The sequence below is a fragment of the Ctenocephalides felis genome, unplaced genomic scaffold (assembly GCF_003426905.1).
Source record: "Ctenocephalides felis isolate EL2017-DRISC unplaced genomic scaffold, ASM342690v1 CF-g0.4_SCAFFOLD_01170, whole genome shotgun sequence".
Classification (NCBI taxonomy): domain Eukaryota; kingdom Metazoa; phylum Arthropoda; class Insecta; order Siphonaptera; family Pulicidae; genus Ctenocephalides; species Ctenocephalides felis.
Window position 1 is genome coordinate 32,889,044 of NW_020537324.1, and position 22,989 is coordinate 32,912,032.

Genomic DNA, 22,989 nt, shown 5'->3' on the forward strand with positions numbered 1-22,989 from the left:
ATGTGACGATGTGTGATGGGACAATGTGATAATTGGGATGGCGGTCATTAACTTACTTTATTTATACTTAATTGGTTTTAGCAATAGCCATCATATATTTGAACACATGTATTGAAACAAAAGTGTATCATCGAAAAATGTAGCTTAATCTCATTATGATTAGATGTGTATTTGCATTTCAAAAAAGGCTGATCATGTCAAGGGGTTACATATTCAACTTTCATTTTCTGAGATTGAATGTCCAATATTCCGTCAAAATTTGTGGTAAATCCATACATATGAAAAAAAAATCAGCATTGATGCTTAGCTATTATTCGATAAGAAAGAACCGAATAGCATTTTCTCATCTATTATGTCAATCAATAAATTACTTGAATTCAGCATTATATTATTTAATACAAATATTTTGATATTATTGGTGTTCAAAATTGAGTGTTTCTTATTTTTCAATATTAAAGCAAAATTAAAACCAGTAGAATTTTACAGGCCATGCCATACAACAAGAATATGGAGGCAAATATCGTTTTCTACCATTTTTAATATTAGGCACTAAATTAATTTTTATTAAATTTATAAATAATATTCTTTAAATTTCACGTACAACTAAATGCTTACAACTCAATATGTTAAATAATCGAGAATACTCTGCAGATAATTTTAGAAGATAAAATTGTAACAATTTTTATGAATTACATGAATACATTCCAGAAATATTTTGAAGCAGAAAAAAGGTCATTATTTGATATTAATTATTTTAGTTCACATAAATTATTTAATTACTCGTGAATTACAATTAAAAATGCAAATGTGAGACAAAGCTTACTGAAAGTTGCATACAAATATTCATGAAAATAAAAGCTCTCATCGCTTAATGAGAGCCAAGCTCACAATATATAATCGATACGAATGATCAAATCTTCATTATCAAAGAGAAATTATTTAAATACTTATTCATTATACTGAAACAATTTGGAAAACGCTATAAATTCTAAAACATGAGCGTTGTAATATTCACAAAAGATTATGTTATCTCCGACTACGCCTAGATAATCTCTAGAATGTGATAAAATGCAAATAACAATGAATTTGTACCCGAGCAAATTAATTGCGTTTGACCTAGTTAAATGGCAGTGTATATTAATGGCGTATACAAACATAGCAATTGTTAAATAAAATTATATACAATAAAAACTGCATTAGAGTCAAAAGCCCGATTTACTCAAAAATTCTATAAATATCAGATTACTTGGATGTGTGAAGAGCTTTTATATTTTACGCTTCAGCAGATCTTTTTAGGAATTATATGCAAAGTTGCATAAGCATATTTAAGTGAAGTAGGATTATATGAATATTTGAAAATTATATTTAATAAGAAATATTATTTTAAAATAATATTCAATATATGTTTTATAATTAATGAATAGAATGACTTATATAACTATGTAACTAATATAAGAAAAAATATTAAAACATTTTGATGGTGCCAGAAATACAAATTTAAAAGAGAATTTTTTGCCTTTGAAGATGTAAATTGTATAAAAATATTATAATTTGTTTCAGAGTCATATTAATTGGTCAAACAAAATCAAACCATATGTTTTGCAATTGCAATCGAATTTATCAAAAAAAGAATAACAGATACTGATCTTGGAACGCTACTACTTCAATTAATATTTAATATAATGCAGGCTTACATATTAAGTGACAAACAAACAAAAATTACTTCTATAGACAAAGAGATGAAACTGGTCTATTAATTATTTAAATATATTAAAACTGACCGACTTATTATAATAAAAGAACTATAAACAACAATATAGTATAATATATATATAGTATACGTAAAATTGATGATCATGATAATGTGCTATAACATTACTAAAATTGTTGCGTGTTTGTTCTGTAATGTGTAAAAATAACATACGCAATTAAACTCCAAGACATAACATTTTAGTACACGACACCATTAAATAAATAAAATAAAATAAATTTCGAATTGTTTAAAAACTTTGTGGTTAGACTATACTTTGCCACTACAAATTGCTCGAACAAGTTTGAGAATATGAACCGGTATTTAAAAATAAACTACAACAAGTTGGTGCAACACTTAATAGGACATAACTTATTTACTTTTTATTTCACTTCTAATCTCAGTATAAAATATTAATACTGACAAATTGAAGGCAAATATTATCCTAAAAATTGGTATATACCTGACATTAATTAGACCAGTGCTGTTGTACGTCAGAGAATACAGACAATACAGAACAAGGCACTGAGACTAGTACTAGACAAATAGAGAGACCCACTGGCAAGTCACTACTATTCTACAAAATACATATAAGAAGAGATTAACCTAACGACAAGTATACAATTAGCTAAAAAAGCTCACCGAGATTTTTAACCTCAGATGTAGAAATCACGACAATACCAATATCCGAGCACCTTGCCAATTCACGAAAAAAATAGTTAGGTAAGGCAAATACGCCATGCCCAACTAAATCCTGATCGAACCATAGCTGTACTAAATATTGTTATGTGATATTTTTAAAAATTTCAAACCGTTTCTTTTATTCCGCATGCCAGATATAATGCATAATATATTACATAAAATCAATTTTAACAGAATATTTAATTTATGAAAAAGTGTAGTACCTGACGGTAAAAAATTCTATGAATTCTATGAAAAAATTATATATTAAATCCCAGAAATTCCTTGTCATAAATTAAGATCAAATAGATTTATTATTTATTCATCATAAACTTATAGTTTTGAAAGACTTCAAATAAGCTGTTTATACTTAATAGCACCTAATGTAATTAGAATTCATTATTTTATATTTAATTCGCATATAAGCAATAAGAAGTATTAGATGTAAATTTGATACATAATATTTGTACGATATTTGATATGAACTTAACTCAATATAAAACTGCCTGATTTATTAATGAATGCCTTAATATTTTATCTTTTATGGTCCTGTTAATGGATTCGTTAATGATCTTTTTAAAATTATCTCTTTAAAGAGATAAATCAAAATCTGATGTATGTAATTAAAAATGTGCTGGTCATGGCAGCGCACACACCCACCGTCTGACGCCCACCTCCGCTAGCCAGATATCAAGCAGTAGTGATATTAAATTTTCACTTGAGATTACAGATGTAAAATGTGATAAGTGAAAATAGCATTGCTGCAATATTTATTCACATCAGAAAAAGAATGGGCACACTAAACCTATCTTCTCAACCCTCGAACTGTTGTTCAAATATAATAAAAGTAATAAAAGCTTGTTGAGAATATGTATTTGACTTTCTTCTATACACAAGTAAACAGATATTAAATTTTTTGGTGTATACGTCATTTTTACAAATTGGTAATGGTTTTCACTTGCTTGTAACAATTTATTTAATCAATTGTAACTCATCTTACGTAACTGAATCTGTTTGATGATCGTGCCAAAATAAAATGTGAATTCTGTAAATGCATACGCTCAAAATTACGAAATCCTGTTTCTTTAAATAGCAAAAATAACTACATTGAACATTAACGTCCCAACACAGCACAAAAGCGTGCATATATACAAAACTTAAACACTAATTTTCAATGTCAAAGAATATCATTACACGTCATGTGGAACTGATCACGTAGTCTCTCTAAATTCTTATCAATGTCAAAGCAAACCAAATTTTGTGTGACGGAGTGCCCATCCGTACATAGCTCATAGCGAATGTGCATATATGCAAATTAAATTAATTACGTATGCGCTAAAGATTCGCGAGCAAATAATTTAGCAGCTCAAGACTGTGCTCAATGCTGAATTAATGTGGCGGACTACGAGAATTATGAATGTTAGATAATATGGCTCGGATAGTTAAATATTTGAAATTGTTTGAACATTTTGATTTTTTTTTTCAAAAGCTCTTGCTCTGCGTATTTGTTTTAGAGGCAAAATATCGTAAGCGCTGCATCGCACTCTAGAAATGTAAACAGAAGTTATACTTATTATTAAAATCTATAAAATATCTGATAATTTGATGTGAATATATCTAATAATCATTTCTTGACCGCCAAATAACTTAACTTTCAGAGTAAGTTAAATAAAAAATTTTGCATATCTTCACGTTCCAGAAGTTGCTGAACATATTGGCAAACCTCAGAAAAAATGGATGTGCGTGTGTGTGTGTTTTGTATAACCCACTTTTTTCCGTCCACGAAAAATGTACGAAAAATAGCAGTTTTTGAGAGAAATAAGCATCCGATTTAAATGCTTCAAAAAAAATTTCTGCTTGTGTTGACAAAACAATTGCTTTTGGAAAAAAATATTCCAAATTTTTTTTCAAAAAGTTTTTTTTGTATATAAAAAATAAATTTCAGATTTTGATTTTAATTCTGGCTTAAGTTCTAAAGACCACTTATATACTCTAATTAAATAATTTTAACTTTGTAATTTAGTTTATATAATTCTTATCAGTATTTATAATAATATATTTGAAAACATTTAATATTACTCGAACATTTCGTTTAAGGTACGGAAGTACCAGCAATTTGCGCCTTGAGGCACGATGCCATACACCACTAGTTCAAGTTTTTTTTTGGGTCTCCGAAACCGCTCTACCTGTGCTCCCAAAAATCTAATAAATTCTTTATTTTGTCAATGCATTATTTTATTTACATAGTTTTATTGCCAATCAAAATAATATACATTTTTTAAGACAATATGCTGAGTGTAAATACATTCAAGAGATTATCTCCTATGAGATATCTTTTTTTATTTTTGACATTTTATTTAAGATCGTATGGCCATTTTTTTTCAATCTTCAAGTGGGATATTCCGCGCTTAATTCTTCAAATATATGTTTGGGTGATCTGGTAGTTTTTCGTGGTATTTTTTGCTCCTTTCTTTTATCATTTCATTAATAGTTTTCATTTTTAGGTCTTTATATAGGGTGTCATTTGTAATATATCAAGGCGCAATTTTCGATTGCGCTATTTTGAAACATTTTTGAAATCATTGAAATTGGACGTTCCGTTTCTATGAATTTCCATTTTTTGCGCTTTTGCCCCGTATCTTCAAAAGGCTAGGCCTGCATTCTCCAACAAGTAATCAGCATATCTTTCTATCAATAGGAGTCCCATGTTTTTTAAATCATTCAAATCGGTTGATCCGTGCTCTCGAATACATACATTTTTTTAAAGTTTACTCATAACCACCACATCAACAAGGCCCTAATCAACAAATAGATACCTTCACTAGAGTAAGAAAATTATTTCAAATAAATATAAAGTGCATCGTAAATAAGTTGATTACCAAGGATTTCTTACGATTAGTATCAAGTATACAAAGAATAGTTTTGCAGTAATGAAATTATACATTCTGTATAGCAGGATAATTTAGAATATTAGCGTTATATCAATTAGGTAAATTACTAAATGAAGATTAGTATTATCTAATAATAAAAGTGTCTGAATGATTTGAATAATAACCACAAAGAGTAAAAAGAAAAGTAAATTGACATTATTTTGTTATCCGATATGCTATTTCTAAAATATAGACCCTCCATAGTTTGGTGAGATTTGGTTATATATTTCTGAATACTTTTCTACCCTTAATAGCCATTAACTTCATTATTTGCACAAATATTTAAAACTATTGCACCGCACCGAACACCTATGCAAGGCGATTTCTGCTCTAAAACAAAGATTATTTAAAAGAAAATTGAAAAAGACACTTGCTTATATAATGTATATTCTCAAAAACTGCATTGAGCAATTAATAATTTGCAATAAACAAATTACTGTAAAGTATATAAGGAAATGGATCAATGACGAGTTCAAGATGCCCACGCAGAAAATAATATGCATTAATAAAAGCATTATCAACCTGCACAAAAGCTTGTTAGCCCCATTCATTCCAGATCCTGGAATCACGTTGGAACCCCTGCGCTTGGCAGTATCTCGCGCTGCGTGCTATTTATAGACTCGTATGCGCGCTGCGAATGTGATTCGGTTGGGTATTATTTTATTAATATTGCATAGATAAACAGAAACGCTACTAATGATATTAATCTCTGTTTAAATCAATTTAATTGCTCCTGATAAAGATAACTAGATATAATACGTGCTTATTTGCATCAAAATGATTTTATGTATGAAGCAGACTTTTCATACTATAGGGCCAATTATGCCGCAAAATAGTCCAGCTTTAAGGTTATGTTATGTATCAGTTTTCATTTAAAGTGATACTAAAAACTGTCAAAATCCTATGCGGTTGGCGTGCAGGCGGGCGTTTTAAATAGAAAACCTAATCTATAAAACGTACAAATGTCTAAAAACGACGTTAACATAACTGGAACTTTGAGATATGATGAGTAAAATTGCATTTTATGTGTAAAACGACTGATCACAACGCAAATACATGGCATTTTGACTGTATTTAGTAGCAATTTGCATGAAGACAAACGTGAAATAGTCTTGCCTAACATTGGTCTATTTTACGGCATTACTTCTAATAAAAATAATAATCGTAAGTAGAATAAACTTCCCGATACGTATAGATAATCAACTTTTTTTCAATTGAATGTTCAACTGATTATGTCAAAACTAGACTTTCACTAAAAATTAATGTGATTGCCAATTGATGTCTATCGTACACACTTATAATATCTGTAATGGCATAACTTAAATTAATTTGTTCAATACATTTCATTTCATCGATTTCGAGTATTAAAATATGTTTTATTTAATTGTGGACGTTAACTGTAATCAGTAGGTACCTACCAAACATGAATCGTACACATGAACGAAAGACATAGATTCTAACTAAAATTGCTTAAGGGCGGATTTTTATAAATCAACCGCTTATCGTAGGTCTACAACATTTTAGTATGTTATTTCAGGCTATGGAATCAATCATTATATAAAGTTTCATCAAAATGCGAAGAAACCTGGTCGAATTACCAAAAACTAATCAACGCATTTCTCAACCAATATCTTTCGAACTGTTTTTGAATTTTTAAAATCGTTCCAAGGTTATGGGCAAAAATTTTTACACTTTTCTGCTAATTACAAAGAAACGGCTTGGCCAATTTGTGTGACAAACTATATCCCCTATCAAATTACATAGAATTGGATTGGTCGTTTTTGAGAAAACGTCGACGAAAGTTTATAAATCAGCTCCCGTACAAACAAACACAAATACATACTTTTTCCAAATTTGGTGTCAATCGCTTTCAAATGACTTGAAATATCGAGAAAACGCAAAATGAGCAAATCTGATTTTTTACGCGAAAACAAACTTTTACTTCGGGAAAGATAATTGTAATTTATATTTTTAATAAAACTCTTTGTCAGAATATATAAACAATATTTTCACATTATCTAAAAATTGTAAATATTTTCCTACTTGAATCATATCATAATATGATAATAATAACGTTATAACGAGTAGCTATTACTTTAAAATGCGTATAAAAGTGTATGCGAAATCCAATATTAACCATCCAATTTACACATACAAAGCACGTGGTTGATTCATTACAAACAAGTTTTCAAAATCATTTTATAATAAATAATTAAGTTTATGGTTTCATGAATCCACACTACTTCTGAAATATCACAATTGCTACACAAATGTGAAAACATTTAAATGTTTTTATTTAAATTAATAAAAAATCATTAAATTGTTTTCGAATTGAATGTTTAAACCAAATAATTGAATCTTAACGTCAACAAATTGGCTTCAGAAGATCGAAAACTATACACCATATTCTAGGTAGTATAAAAAAGTCTGTATCCAAGCATCGACCTATACTAATGTTCGGCTTTTTATGAAATATAATCTCATAATCTTATTTAAATATTATTAAGCTATATTTAGAGAAAACGTACAAAAACGTTGTGGGGTTATTTCATAATATTAAAAATGTTGCCTTCTCAAAATTACAACTAAAGCCAAATATATCAATATAATCTTACAAATGAATCATGACAGCTTTTAGCATTCGCCAACAAAGGATATAAAAAAGTGCGATTATGAACTAGACAGGGAGGATATTTACAATATATATATACATATGTAAAGGCAAATTAGATATTTTAAAACAAACACATAATTTAATTACAAACTTTCCTACATAAAAGTATCTCTAAATTCCATAAAATGTTCGCATTAGATAGCACCCTTTCTGAGATGGGTAAATATCGTATATAAAAGGCTCGAACCAAATTTGTATAAGCGCGAGACATAGGTTAATTAATATTAAAGTCTAATCCCACCTCTAATTCCTCCTCTGAGCTGTGGTGGTCATATTGTTGATCCCGAAGCGCAGGATCAACGGGACAGGAGAGATTATTTGCTGAAAATAATAAAGAAGTTTAATTTATTTAGCATTTTGTACATATAATAATATAAAATGTAATAGAAATAGCATGAATTTATTTTTAAATGGCCATGTTAATATTAATAATTTTTATTGTTATTATATACATTGAGTGTTACCATCAGATTGTTTTATTTTATTATATCTGTGGTGTAGCTGTAAAAGCAACTTCTTTCACGTGGATTTTAACAGTTAAGTTTTTGATTTTTATTTTATTTGCTACTTATTTTTAATTTATTGTATTTGCTTTATTGAAAAATTTCTTTATATACAATAAAACTTTTGGCCTCTCTAGTTTTTAAAGACTTGCTTTTAATCATAACTAAAGAGTGTACATTAAAAAAAAAAAAACAAAAAATTAAATCTATAAATATTTTAGGAACAAATAACTATCAGCGATACTAAATAAATGAAGTCTATTTTAATTAATAATTATTAATTGATCAATTTTAATGTAAATTTTAATCTTGAACGCAAATTCACTTAATTTATAACTATTGCTTAAAAGTAAAAATAACAGTAAAATGTAAGAAAATTGTTTAGTTCAGACTTATAAGATATAAGAATTTATACGCCTGTTTTAACTAAGTTTTACAAGAACGATACGTTCCATAAAAAACTGTATAATTCAAAAAATTCACTTTTATATGCAAAAATCGTGTTTTTAACCATTTATCAATAATATTTTTATCTAAAATGATTTTGTTATTTTCTAATTTATTTTATAATAGTTTATTAAATTTGTTAATATACGAAAGTTTCAAACTATTAAACTGTTGTTTCTAATTGTTTCTAAATATAAAAAGTTTTCAAAGATATCGATTTCGGACATTAAAACATTTTGGGACAACATCAACATCAATTTAATTACAAAAATTCTAACAGATAACTCCTATCCCTTAAAACTTATAAATTCCGTAACTAGTAACAGACGAACGTACCTTTTGAATAAAATGGACAATTCCACAGTACATAACGATTTACCTGACTCAGAAACTCATTCTAGTGTAATATGTTTGCCATACATTAAAGAATTGTATGTTCCTTGGAAAAAACTATTTATAAATCTGGACTCAGACCTGTAACCAATTTTAATACAACAACTAGCAGTATTTTTACCAAAACAAAAACCGCTTATAATATCGAACGACTTAGACATCTCGTCTATCAAATAATTTGTAATTTAATTTACATAGGAGAAACTAGCTAGAACTTGAATAACCGTTTACAACAACATAAAAACAATTAAAAAAATCCGAGACAATTCAAAATTGTACTTGCAGACCATATTTATTCTTTAAAACACAATATGGACTTTTCTAACCCGACTGTACTACAATTCGAACAAAATTTATTCAAACGAAGAATTATAGAAGGATCTTTTTTAACTATTTATAACAATATGACAATAAATAAACGGAATGAACTTAACACGCTGTGCTATACAAATCTCTTTTATTTAGATAACATTTCCAAATTTCTTACAAAACAATAAAAGCGTCGCGCAAAAGATTCGCAATTCGTTCCACACATGTGTAGAATCTTCGTAAAAATATTTTTTTAAAAATGTCTTTCTCCATTGTATCTTCAACCAGCCTACGAATAACACACTATCTATTTGTGATTTTTTAAAATTAATATTTTTGTGAAAATATTGTGTAATTTCAAGTTTAATGTTTATAATACATAGTGTAGTGCATTACCATATCCTGATACCATGGATTATTAAAATTTTCCAATTTAACACTAAGATTTACTGATTGTAAGTACTATTTACTATTAAATTTTTTCTTTTCACTCCTATTCAATTGTTTTAGTTTTTAATTTTATTTTTAGTTTCCACTGAATGAAGGCTAGGATTATAGCCAAAACGTATGGATTTAAAATAAATTTTTGAAAGGAATTCATGTTTTTTATTGATGTTATGCCCGATTATTAGACTTTGTTAATATATATATATATATATATATATATATATATATATGTGTGTGTGTGTTTGTGTTTGTGGAACTTATGTGTAAAGAATAAGTGTTTATTTAGCATTTCCCAGGCCTATTAGTATCGATATCCTCCCAAATTATATCACATTCAGTAACACTAAGTGCCATCAAATGAACACGCTTTTAGCATGAATTGCTTTGAAAAGATTCGTAACAGCCCTGGTTCCTTCTTGCGTAAAACGTGCATAACGTAAGACGTGCCAGCTACGTGCTACATGCGGTGGACGAGGAAGCGCGGGCGGACGGCGTAGCTCTGTGGCATCGTATCGAGTGACCTTGAAACCGGCTCCCGCTACGTCACATGACGTAATGGGAATCACTGAGTGGGGTGTGTTCCGCCACGATCGCTGCCGCGCTCGGCCGCTCTGAGGCTCCAAAATATATCTACTACGGTTCGTAGGGCTCGAGACTTGTACTTAAACTTTTTGGTTGATATTTATCAATATTTTAGGAGAAATATATGTATACGGAAGACAAAACTGTTAATGATTAGGTACTCAACATTTATTCAAAATAGAATGAAAGGTTGGTATAAAGCACATATATAAATCCACATATCTAAGTCAAAATTGATGTTATAGGGCTTGGATCAAATGCGTTAATATCGAATGCAAAATAATCAGAATAAAATATACTACATTAATGATATTAAATACATATGCATATGCATGTAAATGTACAAATTCATATATAACAGGATTGAGAACTTCTGGATTTAACCCTGCTCAGAGTACTTGCATACATAGAATGCGCAGGATGAGAACTAACTCTCGTAACATACAGATAACATATAAACACACACATACATAAATATATAAGTAAATATATATAAGTATATATATATAAGTAAATATATATATATATATATATATATATATATATATATATTTACATATATGTATTCTTGAATTTGATGCTGATAATATATAATAATGAAGCATAAAGATTGAGCGTAGCATCAATAAAAAAATATAAATTTTAGTATTTCAGTATAATATATACTAGGATGGTCCTTAATATGGACATTTTCGATTTTTCTTGCTTCCAGGGGCTCAAATGCCTCCATATTGATAACAAAATTCTCCATAAGTTTTAGCTCTTAATATTGTCTATTAGCTAGTGCGCAATTCAATCAAATTTTTGTATGGAAATAGCATGAACAAAATTCCAAAAATTTTAAAAATGTTTTTAAGATATAACTTAGCTAACAAATGTATGAGTTTTATTCAAAATTCGAAGCGCTACAAAATAAATTATAAAAAACTGTGTTTTGTAGAGCGTCGAATTTTCAATAAAAGATGACACGAATTGTCACTTTTAGTTCATTTGTCACTAAGTTATACCTAATAAACATTTTTAAAATGTTTAAAAATTTTTCCATGCTGTTTCCATACGAAGATTTGATTGAGTTGCGCACTATCTAAAAGTTAATAATAAGAGCTAAAACATTTAGAATTTGGAAACAATTAAGCGCCTGGGAGAAATAAAATTCAAATATATCCTTATTAAGGCCGAAGCCGAGATCTGGTGATAGTATTCCCGTAACTAGACTGTAAAAAATTAGAACAAAAATTTAACTCACGAGTTATGAGCTTTTAAGTGCAACCTAGCTAGAGCTTTCGTAAAATTGTGAACATTCATCAGTTGCTTAATATTACTTTTGTTAATTTAAACTTTGGTACCGTAACCGTGAATAACATTTCTAAGACCACAGTTAAAAATAATTATACAATCGCTTCAGGTTTTCTAGAATTAAGACTTTTTGTTGAACTATGATTTTAAAATTTTCAAAATAAGTCGACTTTGAAAGACCCTTATTTAAAAGAATGTATTAAAATATGTTGGCAAGTTTTGTCAAAAGTTGTCGCATTTAATCAAGATTATAAAATGGTAAACTTGAATTGGTTGGTTGAACTATAATTGAACTACATATTTCTTGTATAAAAATGCTTTTTTTGTTTTCTATACAATATGGTTCTGGGTTTCTTTCGTATGAATCATAGTTACAGATATGCAACCGAGTTTCAGCTAGCTTATGCCATAACATAAATTATCACATTAAAATCAAAAGCATCGTATAATTTTTATGTGAGAATATGCATGCATTTAATGATTTCATGAGCTGCATTTGTTTCAATTTGGACTTGTCGTATACATTTCCCTCGTATACATTTGAAAAATTATTTGCACTTCAGCCACCGCTTCGAAGGATATCAAAAAATTTAATATAGCTTTATGATGCCATTTTAAAATAATTCTACATTACGATGCAATGCATATGGTATATATAAAAAAATATTTCAAAGAAAATTTAATAATACTAAAAGTTATATACCATTTCAATTCTGATGCATTATTATATTAATCCCGCATTCCGGTGTTCATATTATATTAAATAATATTAAATGTACCATATAATGAATATTTTAATAAAAGGTATATATTATATAGCACTTCAAAAAATGACTTAAAGATTTTATTATTTCATATTGATTCGAAAGCGTACATTTTATTCAGGGTACTCAAAAATATCCAAGTTATGTTGAATTATTGAATAGCAAAATTTCTCGAAACACTTTCGCAGTATTAAATTAAACTTGAAATGAATAGCTTTTTTTCTTTGTGTCGTTTGCAAAGACGGTGAAATACTGGCGAAAGGTTCGGAGCGCTTGTAATTTGTGATTCGACCATTTTGCTGTTTTTTTTCAACATTTATCACAGAAACCATGAAAGAAAATACTTAGAAAGCACGATTGATATCTAAAGATCCTGACTGATTTATCTTCTGTTTTGTATACAATACGTTTTGTATTCAATAAAGTTTTTATCAGTCATAGCTGCAATACTAGAAATAATAAAAGAAAGTACATTAACTAGTGGTGCATGGCATAGTGCTTTAAGGCAAATTGTCGGAACTTGCCATACCGTAAATTAACTTTTTTTGATAATTTTGTAGATTTGTAGTTTTTTGAAAAATTTGAATTTTTTAAACAGTTTTTAAAATTTTTGAAAACCTTTGATTATTTTTAAATTTTAATAGAAATATAAACAAAAGTTGTACTTATTATTATAATCTCTATGAAATATGATTATTTGATGTGAATATGTCTAATGATAATATTTAACCGCCAAATGACTTTTTACTGGATCTCCGAAACTGCTGGACCTACCCTCCCAAAAGTTTAATTAATTCTTCAGTTTATCAATACAAGTAAAAAGCCTTCTGAAATTATTTAAATCGAGCATTCCATTCTCTGAAAAACTAAATTGCCCTTTTTGCCTCGTATTTTGTATAGGATTGACGATCTTGGCTCTACAATATAAATCAAATGTTTTATGAATCATTCAAATTGGTTGATATGTGTTCTCGAAATTGTCGACAAAAAATTGTTTCCACAGATTCAAACACAAACATGCATCTATTTTTTAAGGTATGCCCAAATATTCAGGAAGCTTTAAAACGCAAAGATATATAAATAATTCATTTTCGATTTTTTTGGCAATTACTTTAATTTCCCCTAAGGGAAGTTAATAATAACGCAACATAGCAGGTGAAACTAAATGCAAGCCTCCGTTTTTTCGAAAATACGAATACAAATAATATATTATATACTAATCTAGAATATGTAATAATACATAATATACAATATAATATTTATTTGTGTATAACTTTTATAATCGAAATACTGGTGAAATTAAAATGTAGAGATAAGTATATTAAACTGCATATTAAACATATATAATAGCATAAAATACTTAAGAAAATTATAATTTGCGTCATGTAATGAGCATTTAACATAAAACACTGAAATATAGTTGATCATTATGAAACATAGTACGCCACCTCCCACATTACCATAAGATATTTCAATAAATATGGTATTATCTTATAAAATAGGGCAATGTTGTCATTATACAAGTTCAATTAGAAGGGATTACAAGAATACAATAAACAAGATACAGCGAGGAAATAAGTCATCGCGAAAAATACAGCCTTTCTCTTAATTTAGCGTCAAACATCGAATGCTTTGATCATACAAAATTAATGATGTTTAATATTCAAGTCAAGAATAAAATTATTCACGCTTCAATATTGATGGAAAATTATTTGGGTTGAAGCAAGAAAAATAACATACGACATAAAAAGGTATGTACTTTGAAATATGGGTATTACCATATTAGCAACAATCAGAAGTCAAGGATACTAATTTGAAAATATTTCTACGAAATTAATTGTATGTATAATCATATATCGATCAGTTCCAGAAAAACTATCTGGAACCACATATGGATGGAAATTCGATTTGTTAGGTGCTAATTATCCGGTAAAATAAACCGCAACATAACGTTGTTATGGAAACATGCACGATACATATTGCACATCTGAAAGATGCACTTATAATAACATTATTTTTTTTTACATTAGTGTGTTTTCTAGGTTAGGATTTTTATCTAAAACGCCTGACGGCAGAGCATATACATAGTATTTTGATAGTTTTTCGTGCCATTTTATATGAAAAAAAAAGGAGCGTAATATAGCATTGCCAGAACAACGCTGGTCTATTTTACCGGAGAATTGGACCTAAGTGTTATTAAGATCTACTAAAATATGTGTAATTGCATTATATAGAATTAAAAAGTGTAACAAATGTTTTCACATTTTATATTAAGTCTGAACAATTATAAAAATAATATGAAAAGCTCTGTAGAAGTAAGACCAGAGCATTTGCCTCTCACAAAATTTAAATATAAACCAATGCTTCGAGTCGTCATATGGAAAACAATACAGTATATCAATTAAGCATTTTCTAGCAATAAAAAGAATTCTAGCTCAAAAAATGTTGAATGATTTCATAACCTCGGAAATAATATAAATAAATTTATAGACGACCACTCTATAGGCGGTTGAATAAACTCATATATAGAAATAAGATATCTTATAATAAACTCATTGTCTACAAAAACCTTAAACAAATCTTGACTAAAATCTAAACAATTTTCCTTTATTGTCATCATAAAATGTTCACCAAACTTTATATTGCTGTTCTTTCCTTTTTTCTTATCTCTAAACAATGTGGATACAAAAATGTATAGTATTATACTACATTATATATATACAAACATATTATATATATATATATATATATATATATATATTTATATATATATATATATATATATAAGGTGATTGTGTAATTGTATAAAAAAATCAAAATCTTGTTTTACGTGCATTCAAAGCAATCTTAATCTGTGCTTACTTTTTCATGCAAATTAGCACCTGGCAAACAAAACACTAAGAGTTGCCAAAACTACAATTTGGCTAGTAAAAGCTTTGAGCATGTATTAGTATATTTGAAACTTCTTCTACAAAAAATAGATTTTTCAAGATTTAGAGATTACATTTAGAACTACCATAATATACTCCAAATAATAGGAAGTTTATATATTATAGAAATATTAATTTATGAATTTGCGGAGAACAGAAATACTGGTGAAATACAATTTGCATAGTAAAAGCGAGAACGCATGTATTAGACTTATATGTATATTAAACTTATTTTGCGAAATATAGATTTTAAGATAATATTTTTATATTTATAAATGAAACTAATTACTACAAAATAATAGAAAGATTATATAGTTCAGGAATATCAATTTAGGAATTTGTGGACAGAATGCGCATGGCGATTATAGGCAAAATGGTATGATTTTTTTGAACTCTGATATAAATATTGTAGAAATCTAATGTATATTATATAATATAATGTATTATATAATTCACCCAATCGTTAAAGCTATTTGACCATAACACAGATATCCAGAGAAGGATCGTCAAGACATAAAGGATAACTAATGTGATATCGCAGCGCGGTTCAGCAACGAAATAATGTAACTAGTGACAAGGCGATAAGGAAAGCGTCGGAGAAATAATTTCCCAGATTAGACTGGGTTACCCTGCACATTATTACGAGGCTAATGCCTCAGCAAACTATGTAGACGACACACAACGACACATTCGGTTCAGATAAAATCTCCATTTTAAATGCATCGAACGAACAGACGTAGCAACGTCGAGCGTCGATCTAATGCGACCCGAGCGGGCCGCAATTATTTTCAAATGTCCGCCAGCGCCAGTCCGGAGTGAGTTAGTAATTGTAATTTCAAATAAGCCACTAATGTGTTCGTTATTCCCGTGTTTGTACGGAAAGATAGTCGTGTTGGAGGTCAGATAGATAGATTCCATCGAGAGGCAGCGATTTTCAAGCGAATGTACGAATTGCAAAATTCGTTAAGTAGGCAAAACACAACAAAAAGACAATGGCATTGGTAAACTATACATTAGTAGGAAGTTAAAAATATATTACATACTTAATAAGATATTGCTTGAATTGGAAGATGTGGATCACTTCAAGTACTCGGGAAAGAACCTGACCAGAGACGAATACTGCATGACGGGGTTCAGGGCACGGATAAGCGCAAATGCGGCGTTCGCAATAAAAACTAGCTGTAAGTAGAATTCTGTCTTAAGGCAATTAAGGCATCGTGCCTTAAGGCAAATTGCTGGAACTTCTCGTACCAAAAATTATTATTTTTTTAAAAACGATTAACATTTTTGAAAAAAAATTACTTCGGAAAAATAAGATTTTTGACAAACAATTAGACAAAAAATTACTTTTTTTTTTGAAAAAAAAAATTTTTTAATTTTTTTTTTAAATTTTTTTTTTTGAAAAAAAATTTTTTCTTTATTTTGACATATTTTGAAGGATCTAAACTTTTTTTCAAAGCAATCGTACTGCTTTAACTGCATAAAGACGAAATATCAAACTGCGTAAGCGCCGCGTCGACGTCTAACGCGTAAACATTGGTACGGAACCCATAGGAATGTAAACCAAAATTATACTTATTGTTAAAATCTCTATAAAATATCTAATAGTTTGATGTGCATATGTCTAATGATCATTTTTGACCGCCAAATGGCATTTTTTTATACTTTTTCCATTAGATCTCCGAAACCGCTAGGCCTGCCTTTATGAAAATTTGATCGGTTTTTCACCTTGTCAATACAAGTAAAATGTTTTTTGAATTATTAAAATCGGACGCTCCGTTCTCTTAAAAACTGAGTTACCGTTTTCGGCACTTTTTGCCCCGTATCTTCGGAACGGCTAGACCTGACTTCGCCAAAAACTAATCAGCACGTCTCCTTATCAATACGAATCGAATGTTTTCTGAATTATTCAAATCGGTTGATCGGTGTTCCCGAAATCGTCGACGAAAATTTGTATCCGCACATACATACACACACGTACATACATACATATATACATACATACATACATACATACATACCAAAGCCAGACTTCGAAAAGATGTTGAATCCTCCGGAGGTTTCTCCTCAAGCCAGTACGGCTTCCGGAAAGGGCGATCAACCATCGATGCAATTAAAGAAGTTGTAGAAACCGCAACAAAGTCGTGGGCTGGCAGCCTAAAGTCTAGGAAAGTTTGTATACTTCTCACGTTGGACGTGAAGAATGCTTTCAACAGCGCATCGTGGAAAGATATACTGGAGGCGCTGGAGAAGAGATTCCGGGTGAAAGATGACATCTTGACAATGGTGGACAGCTACCTGGACGATCGAGTACTCATCGTTGAAACCACTGAGGGAACAGTGAGCCGCAAGATAACAGCTGGTGCACCACAGGGTTGGGTTATGGGACCTGATCTGTGGAACGCTGACTATGACGAGCTGTTCGAAATTCCCTTACCCCCGCAGGTGCATCTCACAGGGTTTGCGGATGATGTCGCAGCTACTATTGTGGCAGACAGCGTTGAAGAGGCCGAGGTACTGGTCGATTTCACCATCGAAGCCGTCGCGGCCTGGTTGGACCAGCACCATCTGAAGCTAGCCAAAGAGAAAACGGAGATGGTAGTCCTAACACGCCAAAAATGGTTCCCAGAACCGTTTAGTACAATCATCGACGGACTAACTTTGACGTCTACAAAGTCAGTCCGCTATTTGGGCGTCCAGTTAGATGCAAAGCTGACATTCCGTAAACACTTGGAACGCACGTGTACTAGGGCTAGCAAGACTGTGTCTAGTCTATCGAGAATCATGGCCAATACTATCGGCCCACGTGCCAAAAAGAGGAGAGCTCTCTTGGAGGTGGTTCACTCAGTCCTGCTTTACGGAGCGGAAATCTGGGCGCATACATTACAACAGAAGACGTATCGTAAGAAACTGGCAGCAGTACAGCGGCGAGGAGCACTTAGAGTGGCTTGCGCCTATCGCACAGTATCCGAAGACGCAGTGCTTGTTATAGCTGGAGCTCCGCCTATAGACCTTTTGGCGATCGAAAGGGCCAGGTTGTATAACCTCAAAAAAGGAGGCCTCAATGCCAGCGAAGCGAGGGCAATGGTGAGAAAGGACACCCTGAAGGAATGGAAAGTAAGGTGGCAGGCGTCTGATCGTGGTAGATGGACAGCACGTCTGATCCCTAATATCGAGGCCTGGCTCGATAGGAAGCATGGCGAAACAGACTTCTTTCTAACTCAGATGATGACGGGTCATGGCTCGTTCAATGCATATCTCTTCAGGTTCGGTTTGCACACATCACCGACGTGCAAATACTGTCCGGAAAAAGCCGACGATGCTGAGCACACCTTTTTTAAGTGCACGCGCTGGAAGAACTTCAGGGCTGACACCGAATTGTCCCTGGGAAGGGCCCTTAATCCCCAGAACATTGTAAATATCATGCTGCAAAGCAAGGAAAACTGGGCCGAGGTAGCAGCTTATGCACGGCGCCTCTTGACAGCAAAAATCGCCGAGAGGGACCAATAAACTTAGGAGCTAACGTCACGTGACGCAACACGGACTGGGTTGAAGTAATGCTAACGCGGTTCCGACCCAGTCTTCCCCGTGATCATATGCGGGGAAATGAGGAGAGGAGGTTTTTTAGTGGGTGGAAATCCCACACTACCGTCCATCATCTTTTAAACACACGGTGTCTTTGAAAGATTTTTCCTTCCCTATATAAAAAAAAAAAAAAAAAAAAAAAAAAAACATACATACATACATACACACACACACATACATCCATTTTTTCTAAGGTATGCCAAATTATTCAGAAACCTTTAAAACGTCGAGAAATGCAAAAATTTTCATTTCCGATTTTTTTGCGATTACTATAACTTGCCCTACGGGAAGTTAAAAACTACTGACGAGTAAACTGAGTCTCGATGTGCGGAAAAGACTAATAAAGTCTCTATATCTGGAGCATAGCTCAGTACGGATCAGAGACATGGACTCTAAAAAAGACCGAAAAAACTATCTAAAGAGTTTTGAAATGTAATGCTGAAGACGAATGGAGAGGATAAAGTGGACAGATAAGATATCAAATGATGAAGTCCTGAGAAAAGTGGACAAAAAAACAAGTCATTTGAGCACGGTCCTGTAAGAGAAGAAAACTGCATCGGACCAATTCTGTAAAATAGGTCTCTTAAACAACGTCGACGAAAGTAAAATAGCCGGAGTAAAAAAATTAAACCAAAAAACTGAACTGATTGCTATTTCTAATTGGTTCAACTCGAATAACATTTTACTTATTAACGATAAAACTAAAAGAATGTCGTTCCGAACAGTCAATAGAATTATTAACGAGATCAATTCCCTAATTATTAATGATGTCTCCTCTTCAATTTTTCTGCCTTTTTTAAATTATTAGGAATTTAAATTCAAAAACATTTAAATTGGGATAATCATATATATTTGTCATTAATACCTTCCAGAACTTGTTTTATGTTAAGAGCACTTAAATCTAAAATTAGTTTAAATTGTCTTCTTTCTATCTATTGCTCAAACTTCTACTCGCATTTGGTTTACGACATTCAATTTTGGGGTTTTTCAGCATCTCTAAGACATGTGACTTCAAAAAAGAGCACTAAGAACCATGTCCTCTCAACTCAATGACAAGTTGTAGAAATATTTTTCAGAAGTATAACAATCTTACCGTTCCTAACATATTCCTACTTATTACACTTCTCTTTATAAAAAATAATCCTCAGTACTTTAAATTATCTTCCATGTCTAATTCCCACTACATCACAAATAATCAACTTTTAAGCTTAATACTACTTTTAATTCAATTGATGGTTTGGTATTCAACTGTTCAATTCATTGCCATTACAAATACGCTAACAAGTAATCATAAAATCCACAACGTTTTGATTTATTTACTAAAAGTCAACAGTTTTTATGACATTTTTGAATATATGAATTTTGACTTCAAGAAATACAGTGGTACCGTCTCCTACATATTATAAATATTTTTTGTTACTAATTATTTGTGATGTCTTACAAATACAGCCATTTTTAGTTATAACTAAGTATTTTCTTAGCTATGAAATATTTTTCTTTGTCTCTGGTACTGCTCTTTTTTTCAGAAAAGCTTTTAAACTTTTTAAAAAAAAAATTCTGCTGAAAAAAATATCAATGGATTTACAGGACCTCAACAGGAAGATGCTCTAAGTCTAAAAGAAGACTTAATATCAAGTTTCATAATATCAAGACACAAAATTATTTTAGCATTCCTTCATTTATATTTTGTATATTGGTTGTTTGTTATCTTTGAAAATGGTAAATTGTACATTTAATACATCTACATCTATATAATTATATACAATCAAATAAAATGAAAATGTAATGATAACTTATAAAATGTATATGACTAATGTACTTGTATACAACGTATATGTAAAGTCAACAAAATTGAAAAGAAGACGATTGCAGATGGTTGATAATTTACGCGAGAAGAGAAAATACAGGAAACTGAAAGCCAGAGCTTGGAAAATTGGAAATTGAAAGCTTGGAAAGGTAAATTCATAACAGTGCAAATAGTGATTAATGGTAATAGAAAATATACAAGGGAGAGAAAGAGAATTTTTGATTTGTGGTGCTCTTATACCATGAACCTACCATCGGGCAGACCACTAATTATTATTATTATTGCTTGATTAATAAGAATGAAATAATTAAAGGAAGAATGCAATAAACGCAAAATAAATTCTTCAAACTGTCAATATTTGAATGTTGATTTTAAAACACAACGTTATGTAGTTACCTTCTTAGATCGTACAATTTGACCCAACATTTTGATGTTTCGTTATTACCTCGCGCTTGATCGACTGTTAGATTGAAAAACACTGAAAAACAACCTACAACTGGAAGCTGAAATGGCGAGCGGTAATTGCGAAGAAGCTGTTCGAATTACACGAGTGGAGCGTGTGTCTGGTACTCAACGCTACCAATGTCTACAGAAAGCGGCGAGCAGCGTAGCCGATCGGGTGGAAAGAAAACGATCGGACTTAAGGTTGAAACGAGGTTGGTATCGCATACGGGACATGCCAGCGCTTCACTTTCTGTCCATAATTTTTAACCGATTTGGTAACAGATGATATAATTTTTAACAATAATTGTAAAATATTATACCATGTGGCAAGTTGCATAAACTCCCCGATATGTGCAAATAATCGATATAATACTTTATTTTGAATTTTATATAAGATCTACCTGTCTTCCTATCTACATTTATTCTCGTGTACTTGTCCATCTATTTACCTGACTATCTATCCATCTGTTTACCTGCCTACCCATACACATGCTAAGTTGCCTACAAGTCTACTTGCTTACCAGCTTACCTGTCTATCAGTTTATCAGTTTACTATCTGCCTACATGTCTCCTTTTCCACTTTTTAATTTCCCGTAGGGCAAGTTATAGTAATCGCAAAAAAATCGAAAATGAAAATTTTTATATATATTTTACGTTTCAAAGGTTTCTGAGTATTTTGGCATACCTTAGAAAAAATGGATGTATGTGTGTGTGTGTGCGGATACAAATTTTCGTCGACGATTTCGGGAACACGGATCATCCGATTTAAATAATTCAAAAAACATTCGATTTGTATTTATAAGGAGATGTGCTGATTAGTTTTTGGCAAAGACAGGTCCAGCCGTTTCGGAGATACGGGGCAAAAAGTGCCAAAAACGGTAACTCTGTTTTTAAGAGAACGGAGCGTCTGATTTTAATAATTCTTGTATTGACAAGATGAAGAATTGATCAAATTTTTATAAAGACAGGTCCAGCGGTTTCGGAGATCTAACGAAAAAAGTAAGAAAAATGCCATTTGGCGGTTAAAAATGATCATTAGACATATGCACATCAAATTATCAGATATTTTATCGAGATTTTAACAATAAGTATAAATTTTGTTTACATTCTTATGGGTTCTGTACCAATGTTTATCCGTTAGACGGCGACGCGGCGCTTACGCGCTTTATATTTTGTCTCTATGCAGTTAAAGCAGTACGATTGCTTTGAAAAAAAGTTTAGAATTTCCAAAATATGTCAAAATAAAGAAAACATTTTAAAAAAAAAAGTAATTTTTTGTCAAATTTATAGCTTCTCAAAAATCTAATTTTTCGAAGTAAAATTTTTTCAAAAATGTTAATCGTTTTTAAAAAAATAATAATTTTTGATACGGGAAGTTCCAGCAATTTGCCTTAAGGCACGATGCCATGCGCCCCACTAGTTACCTAATTATCTATCTAACTGTGTA

The 22,989-nt window shown here is 30.8% G+C and overlaps 1 protein-coding gene across 2 annotated transcripts in view; it reads right to left on the reverse strand.

Annotated features, from left to right (window-relative positions):
- Window positions 1–22,989, reverse strand: part of LOC113368088 — a 329,266-nt gene that overhangs the window by 55,170 nt on the left and 251,107 nt on the right. For both annotated transcript variants that reach the window (XM_026609653.1, XM_026609652.1), the window contains exon 3: window positions 8,277–8,356. In XM_026609653.1, the coding sequence (XP_026465438.1) occupies window positions 8,277–8,356 (80 nt within the window). The remainder of the gene's footprint in view (window positions 1–8,276; window positions 8,357–22,989) is intronic.